The 15,079-nt window shown below is 28.1% G+C and overlaps 2 protein-coding genes across 4 annotated transcripts in view; both read right to left on the reverse strand.

Moving 5' to 3' along the window:
* The window catches only part of LOC109602942 (transmembrane protein 132E), a 108,806-nt gene that overhangs the window by 17,389 nt on the left and 76,338 nt on the right, over positions 1–15,079 (reverse strand). For all 3 annotated transcript variants that reach the window (XR_007548123.1, XM_049967657.1, XM_049967656.1), the window contains exon 6: positions 11,444–11,645. Coding sequence is in view for 2 of the 3 variants with exons in the window: in XM_049967657.1 (XP_049823614.1) it covers positions 11,444–11,645 (202 nt within the window). In the remaining variant the exon portion in view is untranslated. The remainder of the gene's footprint in view (positions 1–11,443; positions 11,646–15,079) is intronic.
* On the reverse strand, positions 2,256–3,418 carry LOC126265620 (SLIT and NTRK-like protein 6). Its single transcript, XM_049967667.1, has one exon. The coding sequence runs from the start codon at positions 3,335–3,337 to the stop codon at positions 2,306–2,308; it is 1,032 nt and encodes a 343-aa protein (XP_049823624.1). The 5' UTR covers positions 3,338–3,418; the 3' UTR covers positions 2,256–2,305.

Raw genomic sequence — 15,079 nt, forward strand, 5'->3', positions numbered from 1 at the left:
GTTGATATTTATTTTAACAAACATATATATTATAATAAATATGTAATAATCAATGGTAATTTAAAAAATAAACTAACTAATAATTTGTCTAATACATTCATAATTAATTTATTCAAAAATAGTTGAATATTTAGAATTATTATGAGTAGATAATTTAATATTCATTTTTCAATGTTTATTATTATTATTTACTTAAATATTTTCTATAAGATATTTTAATTATCTATTATTTATTAAATATTACAATTTACATATTAATTCTTCTAATTTTAATATCTATAAAATAAATCTGAAAAAGAAGATCTCTAAAAAAATTTATAATACTACAAATTATATTTTTTATAATAGTTTTAGAGATTTATTATTATTATAATTTAAATTTATACAATATGAAATATTTTATAGTATCAAAATTTATACGTTTTAAAATAATTATTTATAATTAATATAGTAATTTATATAATTATGATTAGAAAATTTTATATCTGTCTACTGTGTTATATACTTAAATATTTTCCTTAGGAAATTATCATTTTATACAATTTACATATCGTATTTTTCTTTGATAAAAAATATTATTAAATACTTAAATATTAAAGAAAATTCATGATTTCTTTTAAATTTTTCTTTCATAGAATCTGTCTAGACACTTTACTTAATTAAATTTTATATACCTACATAAATTGATCTGACACTATTGTAATATATTTGACTTATTATTATTTATTTTTATTAGTCAATGAATTATTGATTGAGAATAGAAATTAAGGTTTAATGAAATTCATAATTATATATTCTTTAACAAAAAGGTATATTTATTAAGAAAAATTTTAGTTATAAAAAATTCAATATAATTGAATTTCAGGTGAAATCATCTAAACTTTTATAAACTTTTAATTATCGACGTTTATTAACAAAGAAGTTTTGATTTTGTTACTAATATTATTATTATATTATTTATGACAACAATATCTACAAAATTTACTTTATATTAATTATTATACATTTATGTATAACTGTTTTTAAGCTTTTAATCTGGCCTATCTAATCACCTGGCCTAAATACTATCGAGAAATTATGGCGCGATGTGAAGATAGCACTGAGGGGTAAAAGTGTCACTAATAAAGAAGCCTTCTGGTTCCTGGTTGAGGAAACTTGAAATTCAATTCCCCAAGAAACGTGCCAAAAGTTGATACTCATTGCCTCGTAGATGTTTGGCAAATAGAGACTTAGAAACAAAGTATTAAATATATTAAACATTTTGGCAATTTTGAAATAGTTTATTTTTTCACAAGAAAATTTAAATAACTTTATAAATCAATTATTTTTCTTTTTTTTTTTTGGTAATATTTTTTTAATTTTCACTGTATATTAAAATAATTTTAGTTTTTAATTTTAAATTTAACTTTAGTATTTGAGACCTCCCCGTATTTGAAAAGTAAAGACGTACTTTGAGACTAATTAATCTTACAAAGCCTAAAATCTCTCGTATTTTTTACTATCCTTTTATTACGACGTTTCAAACTAACCGTATATGTAACACACTTACTAAACATTTACAGCTTTTACAAGTTTAAAAGCATAAAGTCGCAACCGACAAAAAGAAAATTTTCCAGGGCACTGTAAAATGGCGGGAGAAACGTAAAACGTAAAAATAAGGTCGTTGGAAAATTGGTTGTTAAAAGGGAGTAAATGTGAGTGCTAAAATTTAATTTAATATGTCATATGTCTGCAGTGCCTAGAGGTGTTATTAGAAAAAAACAAAATATGGGTATGTTAAAATTCTAGTTTATAGCCTAAGAAATTTTACATTTAAATTTACCTTTATCGAGTTCAGAGTATCAAATTTCATTGAAGCATTTTAATCTGCAAATTAATTGGTAATAAAACAAGACGGGAACAAACTATACTCAAAACGGTAGCATCAATAAATTAGTAATTTTCCTACAAACAATTTGGTATGCGGATTTATATCATGCACTAAAAGTTTTCAGGCGAGTTGAATAAACTATCGATTTGATTCTAACGTATGGTTTATGCATGCAGTTTATACAGACCATTAAAATATTACTAAAACACTGGGTCGAGTCAACTACATAAATATTATATCACTGTTTTGCCATCGAATGATGTGTACTTAAATAATTTATTGTTGTCATAGGCTCTAAATTTAGATATTAGTTAATAAGATTCCAGCAACTTTTGTCAACAATTTTACGATCACATCGCTCTTGCAGATAATAAATACCACTAACAAAACTTAAACTATTTATTACATTAAATTAATTTACAAAATTTACATACTTTAATCGAAGTGAACGCGTTCGACACAGTTGGTGTCGAATATCAGTTCGCCTTTACCCAATATCTCGTCCCCTAGAATGTCATCGATTCTGTCGAAGCAAGAACACTCCAATGGATTATTCGAAATGATCACCGATTTGGTGGAATTCCTCATCTCCTCTGCCACGGCGTCACCAATACAACTAATTTTATTATTGGAGAAGTTCAATTTGCTGTGTGGCTTTGCATTGAAGAAAATCGAGTCAATATCCCTGAGCTTGTTGTTTTTAAGACGTAAATCCACAGCTGTCACGTAAAGCAATGACGAGGCACTGAATTGGTCTAGCCTGTTGTTGTTGAGATTGATATTCAGAAGTCTCCCGTGTGTGGGTTTGAGGTCGACGAAGGCATTGTCGGTAATTTGATGGATTTGGTTAAAACTCAGGTCGATCACTCTTATATTAGGACATCCACTGAACACGTTACTTACGAAGCTGCTCAAATAGTTCCTGTCCAGATAAACGGCTTCTAACTGATTAAAATTTTCAAACGTGCCTTCTTCTATGAAGTCGATCCTGTTGTTAGACAGGTACAGTATTTTAAGACTGTCGAGGTTGTTAAAGGATCCCTTCCTTATTTTCTCTAATTTGTTCACTGATAAATAAATTTTATTCAGTTTGGGCACGTCTAGGAAGGCATCAACGTCAATACTCTGCAAATTGGCGCCAATCAATGAAAGGGTCTCCAATCTGGGCATCCTCCTGATCATCCCTTCGCAAAGTCTAGTAACGTTAGCCCTCGTAACGTCCACTTCTCTGAACGAATCCAAAGTGTTAAAATTAACATTCCGTCGCGAAAACGCTCTGCTAGAACGGTCACGGTGAACCCACACATCCACCGACGCCAAAGCCGTTTTGTTGCACAGTTCGCAGTGTACGGCGCCCAAAAAAACCAATAAGAAAAAATAAAACAAAAGTTTCGGATACATTTCGGCAGATACTTGTAAAACGACTGGCGAATCTAATGGGTCTATTAGCATATATTCGTGGCACATATCGAACGTTGATAACACTTTGACCCGTTATGTAGAGCAAGTTTAGGCGGCTTCAGGGTCCGTGAAATTGTTTGTGATTGCGTTGAATAATCGGAATGTGTTGTTTTTGGCGATTTTATCGTGTCAATGGCATTATTCAGTTCCAATTAAACAGCTAAACTCCATTTAAAACCAAAGAATCACCAATATTTGTGACTTCTTCTGTTCTTCATTCTTATACTCAGCTTCTTCATGTATAATTTATTCATGGTGACAGCAGAATTATATGATCCTCTAATTCTAAAATAGGTATTTTACTACAAAGTTTTAATATTACTTTGATTGTATACATGTTAAAAGTTAGAGTAAACGTGTTCCATTTTGCTTGTTTCTAACTAACTTTGCTTTGTTCCTTATCATTTCTTTGCAGAGCAACAGTAATTCCCTCAACATGGAAAATGACAATCTAGAAAGATTCGTCGTTGTATAAACTCAGTATATTCCCGAATGTCGCCCGGTTCATAATTAATGGCCCAAACTTTTCGAATAAACTAATAAACCCTCGTCGTTCTTTGTTACAAACAACAAACTGATGGTTGTAATAATGATGAAATGTACGAATCCCACAAAAACATGTCACACATAAATGCCTGGAATCGTGGTTAAATATTGTAACATCTTTTTCTCCGACACTATATTTCCATCTTGTAAAAGCGTAAAGAAAACCTATTAGTCCAACCTTAATTCGGCCGTAGATTTATCACCCAAGCCATTTACCCACTTAGTGTCTGACAAAAAGGAAAAATATACTGCTCACTTCTCCCACGGGAGATCGGCACTATTAATTTATTCAGCAGGACCGAAACCAAAGGAGACTTAATCAAACAGGGAACGAAACTGTTGTACGGTTTTATTCGCCACAGTAGCAATTTGTATTTCCAGCATCATAATCAAAAGATAAATCTGAGTCTAATTGCGAACGTTACTGATGAATTTCTATGAAGCCCGGCTTCAAAATCAAGACTTGGCCGGCGGTTTTTGAGGGGGGTCGTGGTTATCGAAGGGACGCGACGGGGAGGATCAAAGAATTTCATTAGGGGCTTTCAGGACGACATCAGACCGGTGCTGGTGTTAATCCGGTCCCTCGTAATCGCTTTCCAACTTTTAGCATAACACGGCTCTAATAAACAGGCACTTGCCAAATTGCCACGTTCACGTAGCCGACACTCCAGACAATATTGTTGTTGCGACCCTGTTTGTTCTTTCTCGCACCCGTTGTTTCGTCGAAAAATTGAATAAGACGGGAGCTTTCTGGCGTAGTGACTTAAATGAACGCGTCCGTTGTTCAGGTTTATATTGAAACTGTTTTGTTGTCAAACACAGAGTAAAAAAGGGGTGTCAGCTCAGGAAAAGTTAACTTAATTCTCTTGCTTTTCTGTTAAACGTGCTTAATGTTGATAAGTAAGCGTGGCAACTTATAAATATGCGTATAAAAACTTTAACATTAATATATATTTTAATTCTGGTAATAAAATGTTAGATGACGTAATCAAATTAATAAAATTTCAATAAATAACAAAAACTTTAACGTTGTTTAACATAACAATTTTTTATTTAATATAAATTTATCGTTATTTATTTTCTAATGAAAGTATTTCGATATATGAGTTTAATTTAAATATTATCCACATCAAATTTCAAACAATTTTTATTCATTTAATTTATAATAAACTGCAACATATTGACTGTGAATTTTATTTATTCATTTAATATTAAATCAAATGAATATATGTGAAAGTATAAATGTATAAATTTAAATTAAATTTGAAAAGCTATAATTGATTTAACATTGAAAGGCAACATAATATTATTATAATTTAAATATTATAATTTATACTAAATAAGCATACTTTTCATAAAATATCAAACTGTTTCAAATAATTTTTCAGTAGGTATTTACTTTAACAAACATTTATATTATAATAAATATGAAATAATCAAGGGTAATTTAAAAAATAAACTAACCGATAATTTGTCTAATACATACATAATTAATTTATTCAAAAATCTGACATTTCTATAAAATTTTATAGTACCAAAAATTATATTTTTTATAATAATTTTAAAGATTTATAATTATTATAGTTTAAATTTATGCAATTATAATTGAAAATATTACATTTTATGTTTATAAAATACATCTCAAAAAGATTTCTAAAAAAAATTTATAATACCAAAATTATGATTAGAAAATGTTACATTTACCTACAGTACTTAAATATTTTCTTGAAATTGTCATTTTGTATAATTTACATATTTATTTTTTTAATTTTAATTTTTATAAAATAAATGTGAAAAAGAAGATTTATACAAAATTTGTACTATAAAAAATTATATTTATTCTAATAATTTAGAGATTTATAATTATTATAGTTTCAATTTATACATTTATAATTAGAAAATTTTACATTTACCTACAGTATTTATTAATATTTTATATACTTAAATATTTTCTTGAAGAAATTTTATTTTATACATTTTACATATTTATTCTTCTAATTTTAATTTTTATAAAATAAATCAGAAAAATATTTCCAAAAAATTTGGTATTGCCAAAAAATAAATATTTATAATTATTATGATTGAAATTTATACAGTTATGATCAGAAAATGTTATATTTACACACAGAATTTTCTTACAGACTCATTCATCTAAACGATATTTTAAATAATAAGTAATAGGAAGAGTCTAAAGGATCAAAAGGTTTTTTTAAAGACATCTTTTACTTAATAATTAATATATTAAAATTTGAATAACATTTTGGTACACTAGCCTACGCAGTATTAAAAAAATATATATATTAAAGCTTTTTTTAAGATACAAAAAAGTAATCTTATTTCTGTTTTGTTCAGATTCGACAAGAAGGAAGCCGAGTAAAATCACCACATAAAAATATTCCGTATTCTCGAGCAACGAGTGAAATAACACACTTACATGGAATACGAGATGCTAACTTAGAAGTCTATATTCACAGATCATCCAGGAAACTACTTACTTGGAAAACGTAACCCCAGCAACAATATTTCCTGTAAGTAGCATGAGCTTGAATTTTTTAGAAAAATAAGCAGTCGAACTTGACAGTGCATGCGAAATTTAACATCTGGTTCCGACGAAATTGTATAACCGAGGAATTTTGAAATATCGCCCGTCGATACTGCCTATGCCATTGGCCCAGAAGAATATATAAACAGCGTGCCGTCCTGCATATTTCATTCTAAATTTTATTTATGACCAGATGTTATAGCTCTTTAACCATCTCCTCGGCATATTTCAGCTGCAATTACATCTAAAATAATCCCTGTCTCCGAGTTGTGTTAGTTCAATTACTAATTACGTTTTAATTAAACTTCAGCCCCAACTCTAGACTAAATATTTAATTTATTCCCCATTTGAAATTTTAAAAACTAATTGCATTTTCGGCATAAATACATTATGTTCTTGACGGGATAAATACATAATTTGTTTAAATTAATTCAATGCCCGCAATTATTTTAATTAAACCGGAACCTCCATTTGCTACGTTTCGTTTTTAAATGTGAATCGGGTCGAGCGTCTGAAACGTTAATGAAGCGCTTCCCGTGAAATGTAGAAAATCAGCACGGCGTTTCGTTGGGCAAAAAAAAAATTGAAAACCTGGCAAATATAAACTTCGCTTCCTGCAAGTGGAGCCGGCGCAAATAGCCTTCGAAACAAAGGAACAATTAAACGAAAAAGAGCAAGTCTTCAAAACTCCCTCGTTCAAAGTTAAATAGCGCAACTTAAAAGTGCTGAAATGATGAGTGAGTTTTATATAAAAGGCCGGTGGAATAAATGAAGTCACTTGTTTTTTTCTTGTTTAATTGGGACTGAGTTATTGGTAGGTAGTTATAAAACTTGGAGGCAAAGTTACGTAGCTATCCGGAGATTTGGGATATATGCTTTTCAAGTTATAATTGGATTTTCCTTTCGGTTTGTGCATATGTCTTCGTAATCTAATTTCAGATGCATAAATACTAAATTGCGAAGACGCATGAGTTTGTCAGATAATTTTAAACAAAAATTGAAATGCCTAAACATAGGCAACACAACAACTAGAGAGTTGTTGGCATTTTATCATTACGTTACCTTAAAATTGAAAACAGGTCAAAGTTTATCGAAGCCGATGTGTGTCAGGAAAATTAGCTAATACACGTTTAACATCAACTCGTAATGCATCTAAAAGTTTTGTGGCTCGTTCTCTGCTCTTTGAACGTCGTGAATTGTGAATGGTGTAAAACATCTTTGACATCAGTGGACGCCTGGGTTCACAGGCACTATGTCACCAGAGGAGAGACTTTCAGGAACGTCAATTTTAACAATTTGTGTGATTACCAGAGAATTGATGTAGTCAAGGCCAATATAACTCATCTCTGTGAAGGCATAATAAAGAAGATGTCACTTTTGGAGTCCCTGTCTTTGATTGGTGTGAATTTGGAAGTTATTTGCTTCAACGCTTTTATGGACGTGCCACGACTAAAGGAGTTGTCCTTGTCAGTCAACAAATTAGAAGTCATAAGAAAGGGACATTTCAGCAACATCCCCAAGTTAAAAATTTTATATCTGTCCAAAAACAGGATTGATTTCATCGAAGAAGGGGCATTCGAAAATTTTCAAGAACTAGAGGCCGTCCACCTCGACAGAAACTACTTAAGCACTCTAAATGGTAACATATTTAACGGTTGCCCCAAAATACGTCTGGTGGACTTCAGGTCGAATCAAATCCACCACATAACCGACACTTCATTCGAGGACCTACGTCCGCAACACAACAAATTCCTGCACATTTCCCTCAAAAACAACAATATTGAAAAGTTCACCGCCTCGTCTCTGACATATTTACCTCCGGTTGAGCTGCACTTAGAAAGGAATTGGCTTATGGAAGTCGATTCAATCTTTAGCAGTGCAAAGCCTTTCAGCAGATTGCACTTGTCCAATAATAAAATAACTTGTGTGAGTGACCTGACGGCGGAGGAAATGAGAAATTCTACCAAGTTGGTGGTACTGACGAATAATCCGCTGGATTGCGCTTGCACGAGAAGAATTGATGACATATTAGGGGATGAAATATTCGGAATGGGTGAATTACTTTTTGACGATGCTTGTGCACGTGGATATTTTCATTAATTTATTTTAATGTTTTGTGTTTTAAAATTATATATATAATTACGATTTTATTAACTGTTTTAATTTAATGTTTCAATTCAAATAATATTTAAACCCATGACACAAATTTATCATCGGAATAATTGGTAATTTATAATATAAAAATGTATGACAATTTTAATTAATGACATAGAAAATACATTATTAAAAATATGAAATTTATGAAGTTATTTATACCATAAAAAGTTATTTCGAGTTCACATATGTTTTACAGTTTTAATTTTAAACTTATTTTAATGTACCCGAACTAGTTAAAAATTTTAAAATTTGTTGGCTCTGTAAAAGGTTAAATATTAACATTCGCAGCATACAAATATAAATTTTCACAAGAGGTTTGTACATATTAATATTTATATATTCATATTTGCACCTATTTTCAGCTGAACATAAATTCAAATAAAAACACTCGTAACTTTATTTACGAATTCCCTAATTTAAATAGAGCCGAAATTTGTGAATGTATAGGAAATAAATATAAAGTTTTTATGGAATAATAAAAACATTATTTATTTATCTTTTAATATTTGATATGTTAATTGTTCAAGCTTGAACGATATTTGCAGAATTATACTAATATACAGGAATGCAGTTACTTTTGTAATTTATTTAATGTAGCAGAAATTATTCCATCGATAAACTGACCAAACTAGAAAAATTCATCGCATCGTTACTGACATACTTACCCTCAATTGAACCGCATTTAGAAACAAATTGGCTAGTGCAAAATCGATTCAATTTTTAACAGATCTCAAAGGCTTACAGCGAACTGTTCTTGTCGAATAATAAAATTACTTGTGTGAGTGGCTGAGGAAATGAGAAATTCTACAAAATTGGTAATGCTAACGAACAAAATCCGATAAGATTGCCCCTTGCATAAAAAGAGTTGATGACATATTAGGGTAGGAAGTGTTTGGAATAGGTAAATTGAATTTTGATGATTTGTTGATGTTGAAGTGTTAATTTTCATTGATTTACTTTAAAGTATAATGTTTAAAAATTATCATTTTATTGAGTATTTTAATTTAATTTCATGTCTTCATCGTCATTTTAGAATAGTTTTTATTTCATTATATTAATTGATTTTTAACTGTGATTATATTTATTAATTTTTTTTGATGATTACTGTTTTAGAATAAGGAATAATAATTATAATTTTATTGATTAATTTAACCTAATTTAAGTATTTGTTTTTTAGAATTCATATGATTATTAATTTACGATAATTGTAGTTTTAGTTTAAAGATATTAATTGATTCTTAATGATTATTGGTAATTACATTTATTAATTTACCTTAGTATTATTTTTAAATATTTTTTTAATTAAGAATTAATATTTTACAAAATTTATTCATATTTGACAGATGAGTAGTTAATTTAGGTTAATTACATTTTCTTAACTTAAAATGACTAATAAATTATTAGTAAATAATAATAATAAATAATTAAAAAATGTAATGATTAAATTTGTATAATTTGTGGATCATGGATATTAATTGTCACAATTAGACCATGTAAATTTTGGACAAAAAATTTGTAATAAACTTACTTAATTAATTTAATTATGGACTGAAATTTAAAAACAATATGAACTAGAGTTTTTTAAGTAATATTTTAAATAAATAAATTTTATTTACATATTTATCTTCAGAATATGCATTTGTTGATTTAAAAATTTATTACAAATTTAATTTAATTTCTGTTATAATTTAAATTTATTTCTATATACTGACATTCAGTAAAAAATTCGTATGTAATTTTGGTTTTAAATTTTTTGTTATAAATTATTAAATATATTATAGTATACTATAATTTTATCCCTCTAAAAAAATATATAATAAATAAGATGTTCTTAAAGTTTTATAAATATTAAACAAAAGAAGAAATGTGCAAGTAGAGAAATTTAATTATAAATTTAACGTTAGTGCAAAGTAATATAACTAAATTAATCCCTCAGTTTGCAAAGAAATATTATTTTAATAACGCCGACTGTGAATAGTTACACTTCAATTAAAAGTCACTATTTAAACATTCCCTGAAAATCCCCAGAGATATTAAATATTCCAGTATATAAAATATTTCACTAGATAATAAATTCAAAATATTTGTCCTACAACAGACCAAAATTTTAATACACTCAGAGTGTGCAGATGTATCCTACATTAACATAAAAATAAAAACGTGAGACACGGATACAGTAAAATAATAACATGTGTAGTATTGTTGCAAGCCATGCAGAAATTTCGGTTTTATTTCACCCGTTTCCGACGCGGTCTTTTCATTTTCCCGTTTCCGGGCTGTTTCGTCGATATATAACCGGAATACACTCCAATACGATACCCCAAAGCATCAGAAAAAACGGCTCGAAGAAACCTCGAAGGTGTATGACGCAATTTCGCCGATTTTTTACACAATCGGGAAATTAAAACGGGGCCCGATAATTGAGTAATTTCGTTAAGAGCATTGTGAAGCGTTCCGATCTAATTAAACGATCCATTACGGGAACCGTTGACTCGCAGCCGTCACCTGCCCCGTCTGGAACTTTTGCCGTAACGACGGAGAGTTGCTCAAAGAAAAACTGTCTCTAATTACTTGGCGCAACACAATAGCTCGTTTAACAAATGAAGTTTTGCCGGTCCGCAAAAAAAAACGATGTTTAATTACGACAAAGCGAATTGTCTGGCCGGGAAGACTCATAATTAAGGGCGGTCGAGCTCTGCGTTCGGCACGCCACCGAGGAAATATTAGCGGAGCGTCAAAGGCGGTAAGTTAAGTTGTGCTAAAACGCGTGAATATTTCACGAAAATGTTTCTTGTGAGGCTCGTACAATTCGGGTACACAAACCGGGGGAGAGGATAATCATTTTTACTCTTATTACAACGTCCTACCTTGCTAATTGGCACCACGGCTTGTATGTCGTCCTTCTGCACTTCGAATCGGGTGGTGGACTTTCTCCCTTCTTGTCGATGTATATCCACGTTTTCCGTCTCTTCGAGGTGGGGCTCGAATCTGGCGTTCCACACGATTTTCACCCCGTCGTCGGCTGCGTCTTCGGTTATCTCGATTAACCAGGTGAATAATTCAGTTACACTGAAACAAAGAAGGTTTCATTACAGACACAATCAACTCAACTTTAGTCAGGCACAAAAAAAAAATAATAATAGTTAATTGAATTTTTTTAATGAGGATTATAAATCTACAAACATGAAGAAAATATTGTAGAAATGTTTTTTATTAAACAATTATGATAAATATAAATTTTAAATTTATTCATAAATTATGTCCAAAATCCTCTTTTTTCTATAACTTCTATGAAAAAAATTAATATAAATCTAAAAATAATTGAGAATTTTGAGTATGTATTTTTATTAACAAGTGTTTATTCTTTAGAAAATCTAAATTTATAAAATATGTTTTTTTTATAATTTTTATGAAACAAAATTGTAAAAATCTGAAAATTTTCAAGATTAAATTAATTGAACATTTTGAATATATATTTATATTTACAGCTATTTAATTGATTGAAGTTAAAAAATTGATGTGTAGAAATATGGGAAACATTAATTAGATAATCTACATTTTTTTATAAAATATATTATAAATTGTAAAGTAAAGATTATTTCAATATTTTTAACATACTTTTTTATGTAAAAACATAAAAAATATTAATTGAAATCATACTTTCTTTAGAAAATCTAAATTTATTTATAAAATATGTCATAAATTCTCTTTTTTAAAATTTTTTGGGAACAAAATTGTTAAAAGCTAAAAATATTTTTAAAGTTAAGATTAACTGAACATTTTGAATATATTTTTTATTAACAAATATTTAATTAATATGAATTAAAATATTTATTATGTATAAAAATATGAGGAACATTAATTGGGACTATACTTTCTTAAAAAATTTAGAATTGTATATAAACATTTGTTATGAATACTTTTTCATAATTCTTGTGAAGTAAAATCTGTTAACATATTTTAATTAATCTCTTTTTTTTAATTTTTTGGGAATAAAATTGTAAAAATCTAAAAATATTGTTTAAGTTAAAATGAATATTTTGAATATATTTTTTATTAACAAATATTTAATTAATATGATTAAAATATTTATTATGTATAAAAATATAAACATTAATTGAGACTATACTTTCTTTAAAAAATGTTATGAATATTTTTATGACTTTTATAAAATAAAATTGAAAAAATCTGGAAATGTTTTTGAAATTTAAATTAATTGAATATTTTTAATATTTTTTATGTAAACACATGTAAAATATTAATTAGAATCATATTTTTTTTAGAAAATTTAAATTTATTTTTAAAATATATCATACATTTTCTTTTCTAAAATTTTTTGGGAACAAAATTGTAAAAATTTAAAAATATTTTTTAAGTTAGGATCAATAGAATATTTTGAATATGTTTTTTACAAACAAATATGAAATAAAATATTCAATATATATATAAATATGAGGAACATTAATTTGGACTATACTTTCTTCTAAAAATTTAGATTTATAAATATTTTTTAGGTTGAGAATAATTGAATATTTTGAATATATTTTTTATAAACAAATATTTAATTAACATGAATTAAAATATTTATTATGTATAAAAATGAGTAAAATTAATTTGGACTATACTTTCTTTAAAAAAATTAAATTTATTAATAAACTATGTTACTATGTCCTTTTTCATAATTTTTATGAAATAAAATTGTAAAAACCTGAAAATATTTTTGAAGTTTAGATTAATTGAACATTTTTAATATTTTTTTTATGTAAAAATATGTAAAATATTAGTTGGAATCATACTTTTTTAGAAAATCTAAATTTATTTATAAAATATGTCACAAATTCTCTTTTTTAAATTTTTTTTGGGAACAGAATTGTTAAAATCTAAAAATATTTTTTAGGTTGAGAATAACTGAATATTTTGAATATATTTTTTATTAACAAATATTTAATTATTACAAATTAAAATAAAATATTAAAATATTTATAATGAGGAACATTAACTAGGACTATACTTTCTTTAAAAAATTTAGATTTATACATAAACATTTGTCATGAATATTCCTTTTTCATAATTTTTATGAAATAAAATTCCAAAAATGTTTTTTTGATTTAGATTAATTGAATATATTTTTATTAAGAAGTAATTAATTAATATGAGTTAAAATATTTATTATATAATATGTAAAAATATGAAAAACACTCAATGCAACCATTTTTATTTATTACTTAAATATAATATACAATATTAAATATATATCTTAGTAGTTGATAATAATAATAATAAGGATGATAATAAAATATGGTAAAGTGCACATTTCGCAGTCGAGCTTAAAACCAGTTCAAATTTTGGTGAATGCACAATCATACCATTATTATAAATGCGGCGCATCCACCAAAATTTTAAATGTGTAGACGTAATCACGCCATCTATAGAGATTCATCAAATATAAAATACATACATACATATTCATATAAATGGAGAAACTTACATAATTTAGGCATTCGCCATTTTCAAAGAAATCTCAAAGTACACAAGCAGGCTTCCGACAAAATGAACTTTAACCCCAATCTCGAGAGCCGTCCTTTTCGCCGCATCTACATAACTTCTATTTTTTTTTTTTCGAGCTTTTCAAAGCATATCTGGAGGTTCTTCCTGCCGCTGTTTGTACGGCAATTTAATATGTGGTTTAGCCGACTGAAAATATGTTTATCCAGCCGACTTGGGGAAACAAAGGGAGGACGACCGGGCACGTTCTATCGACGGAAGGTGAACGAGCCAACGAGTGATAAACCCGGCGTGCAATCGCGATGCGGGGGTGAGAGGCCGTCGCTCACCGTGCAATCATTGACTCGCGCCCGAGATGGCGTGTAAAATAATAAAATCCGCATTTAAATTTCAATCCCCGGGGCGTTATCTTAACGCGATTGTTTCCAGCTTGTGCACGGGAACCGGGATGGACCCGGTGTTCGGGCGGCGATAAGGGTGGCACTTACGACTAGTCTTATGTTTCTTTTTATTTTATGGGACGCGAAATTGTTATGTTGCAAATGCGGTTTGCATTTTACAGCCATCCACTCGTGTATGCGGTAAAGAGTTTTATTACTTTCTAGGTAGTACACTGTTTACTTATATTTATGTTGCTTCTATTGTAAATTTTATTGGTTTTCACATTTATATCCATATGTTTATTTTAGAAATTTCATTTTAAATAATATTGTATATAAAACATTTACTCATTGAAATATATTCAAGATATTCAATCCATTTAAACCTTATTTTCAATTTTGATTCATGAAAACAATCTCTATTATATTTTATAAATAAACTCAGATTTTCAATACACCAAAGACATCAGAAATAAAGATGATCCTGAAAATCTGAGTCTGATTCGATCAAATCTGGCCATTGTAGAATTATTTGAAATTTGAAAAAAGTCAATTTTTTAGTCACTTTCCAAAATTTGCCTCTCAGCTTCTATATAACTTACAGATTCAGTTCAAACA

Source organism: Aethina tumida, chromosome 5 (genome assembly GCF_024364675.1).
Source record: "Aethina tumida isolate Nest 87 chromosome 5, icAetTumi1.1, whole genome shotgun sequence".
NCBI lineage: Eukaryota > Metazoa > Arthropoda > Insecta > Coleoptera > Nitidulidae > Aethina > Aethina tumida.

Excerpts from the sequence above, each read along its gene's own strand:
- LOC126265620 (XM_049967667.1), bottom strand. The coding sequence starts at position 3,337 with ATGTGCCACGAATATATGCTAATAGACCCATTAGATTCGCCAGTCGTT.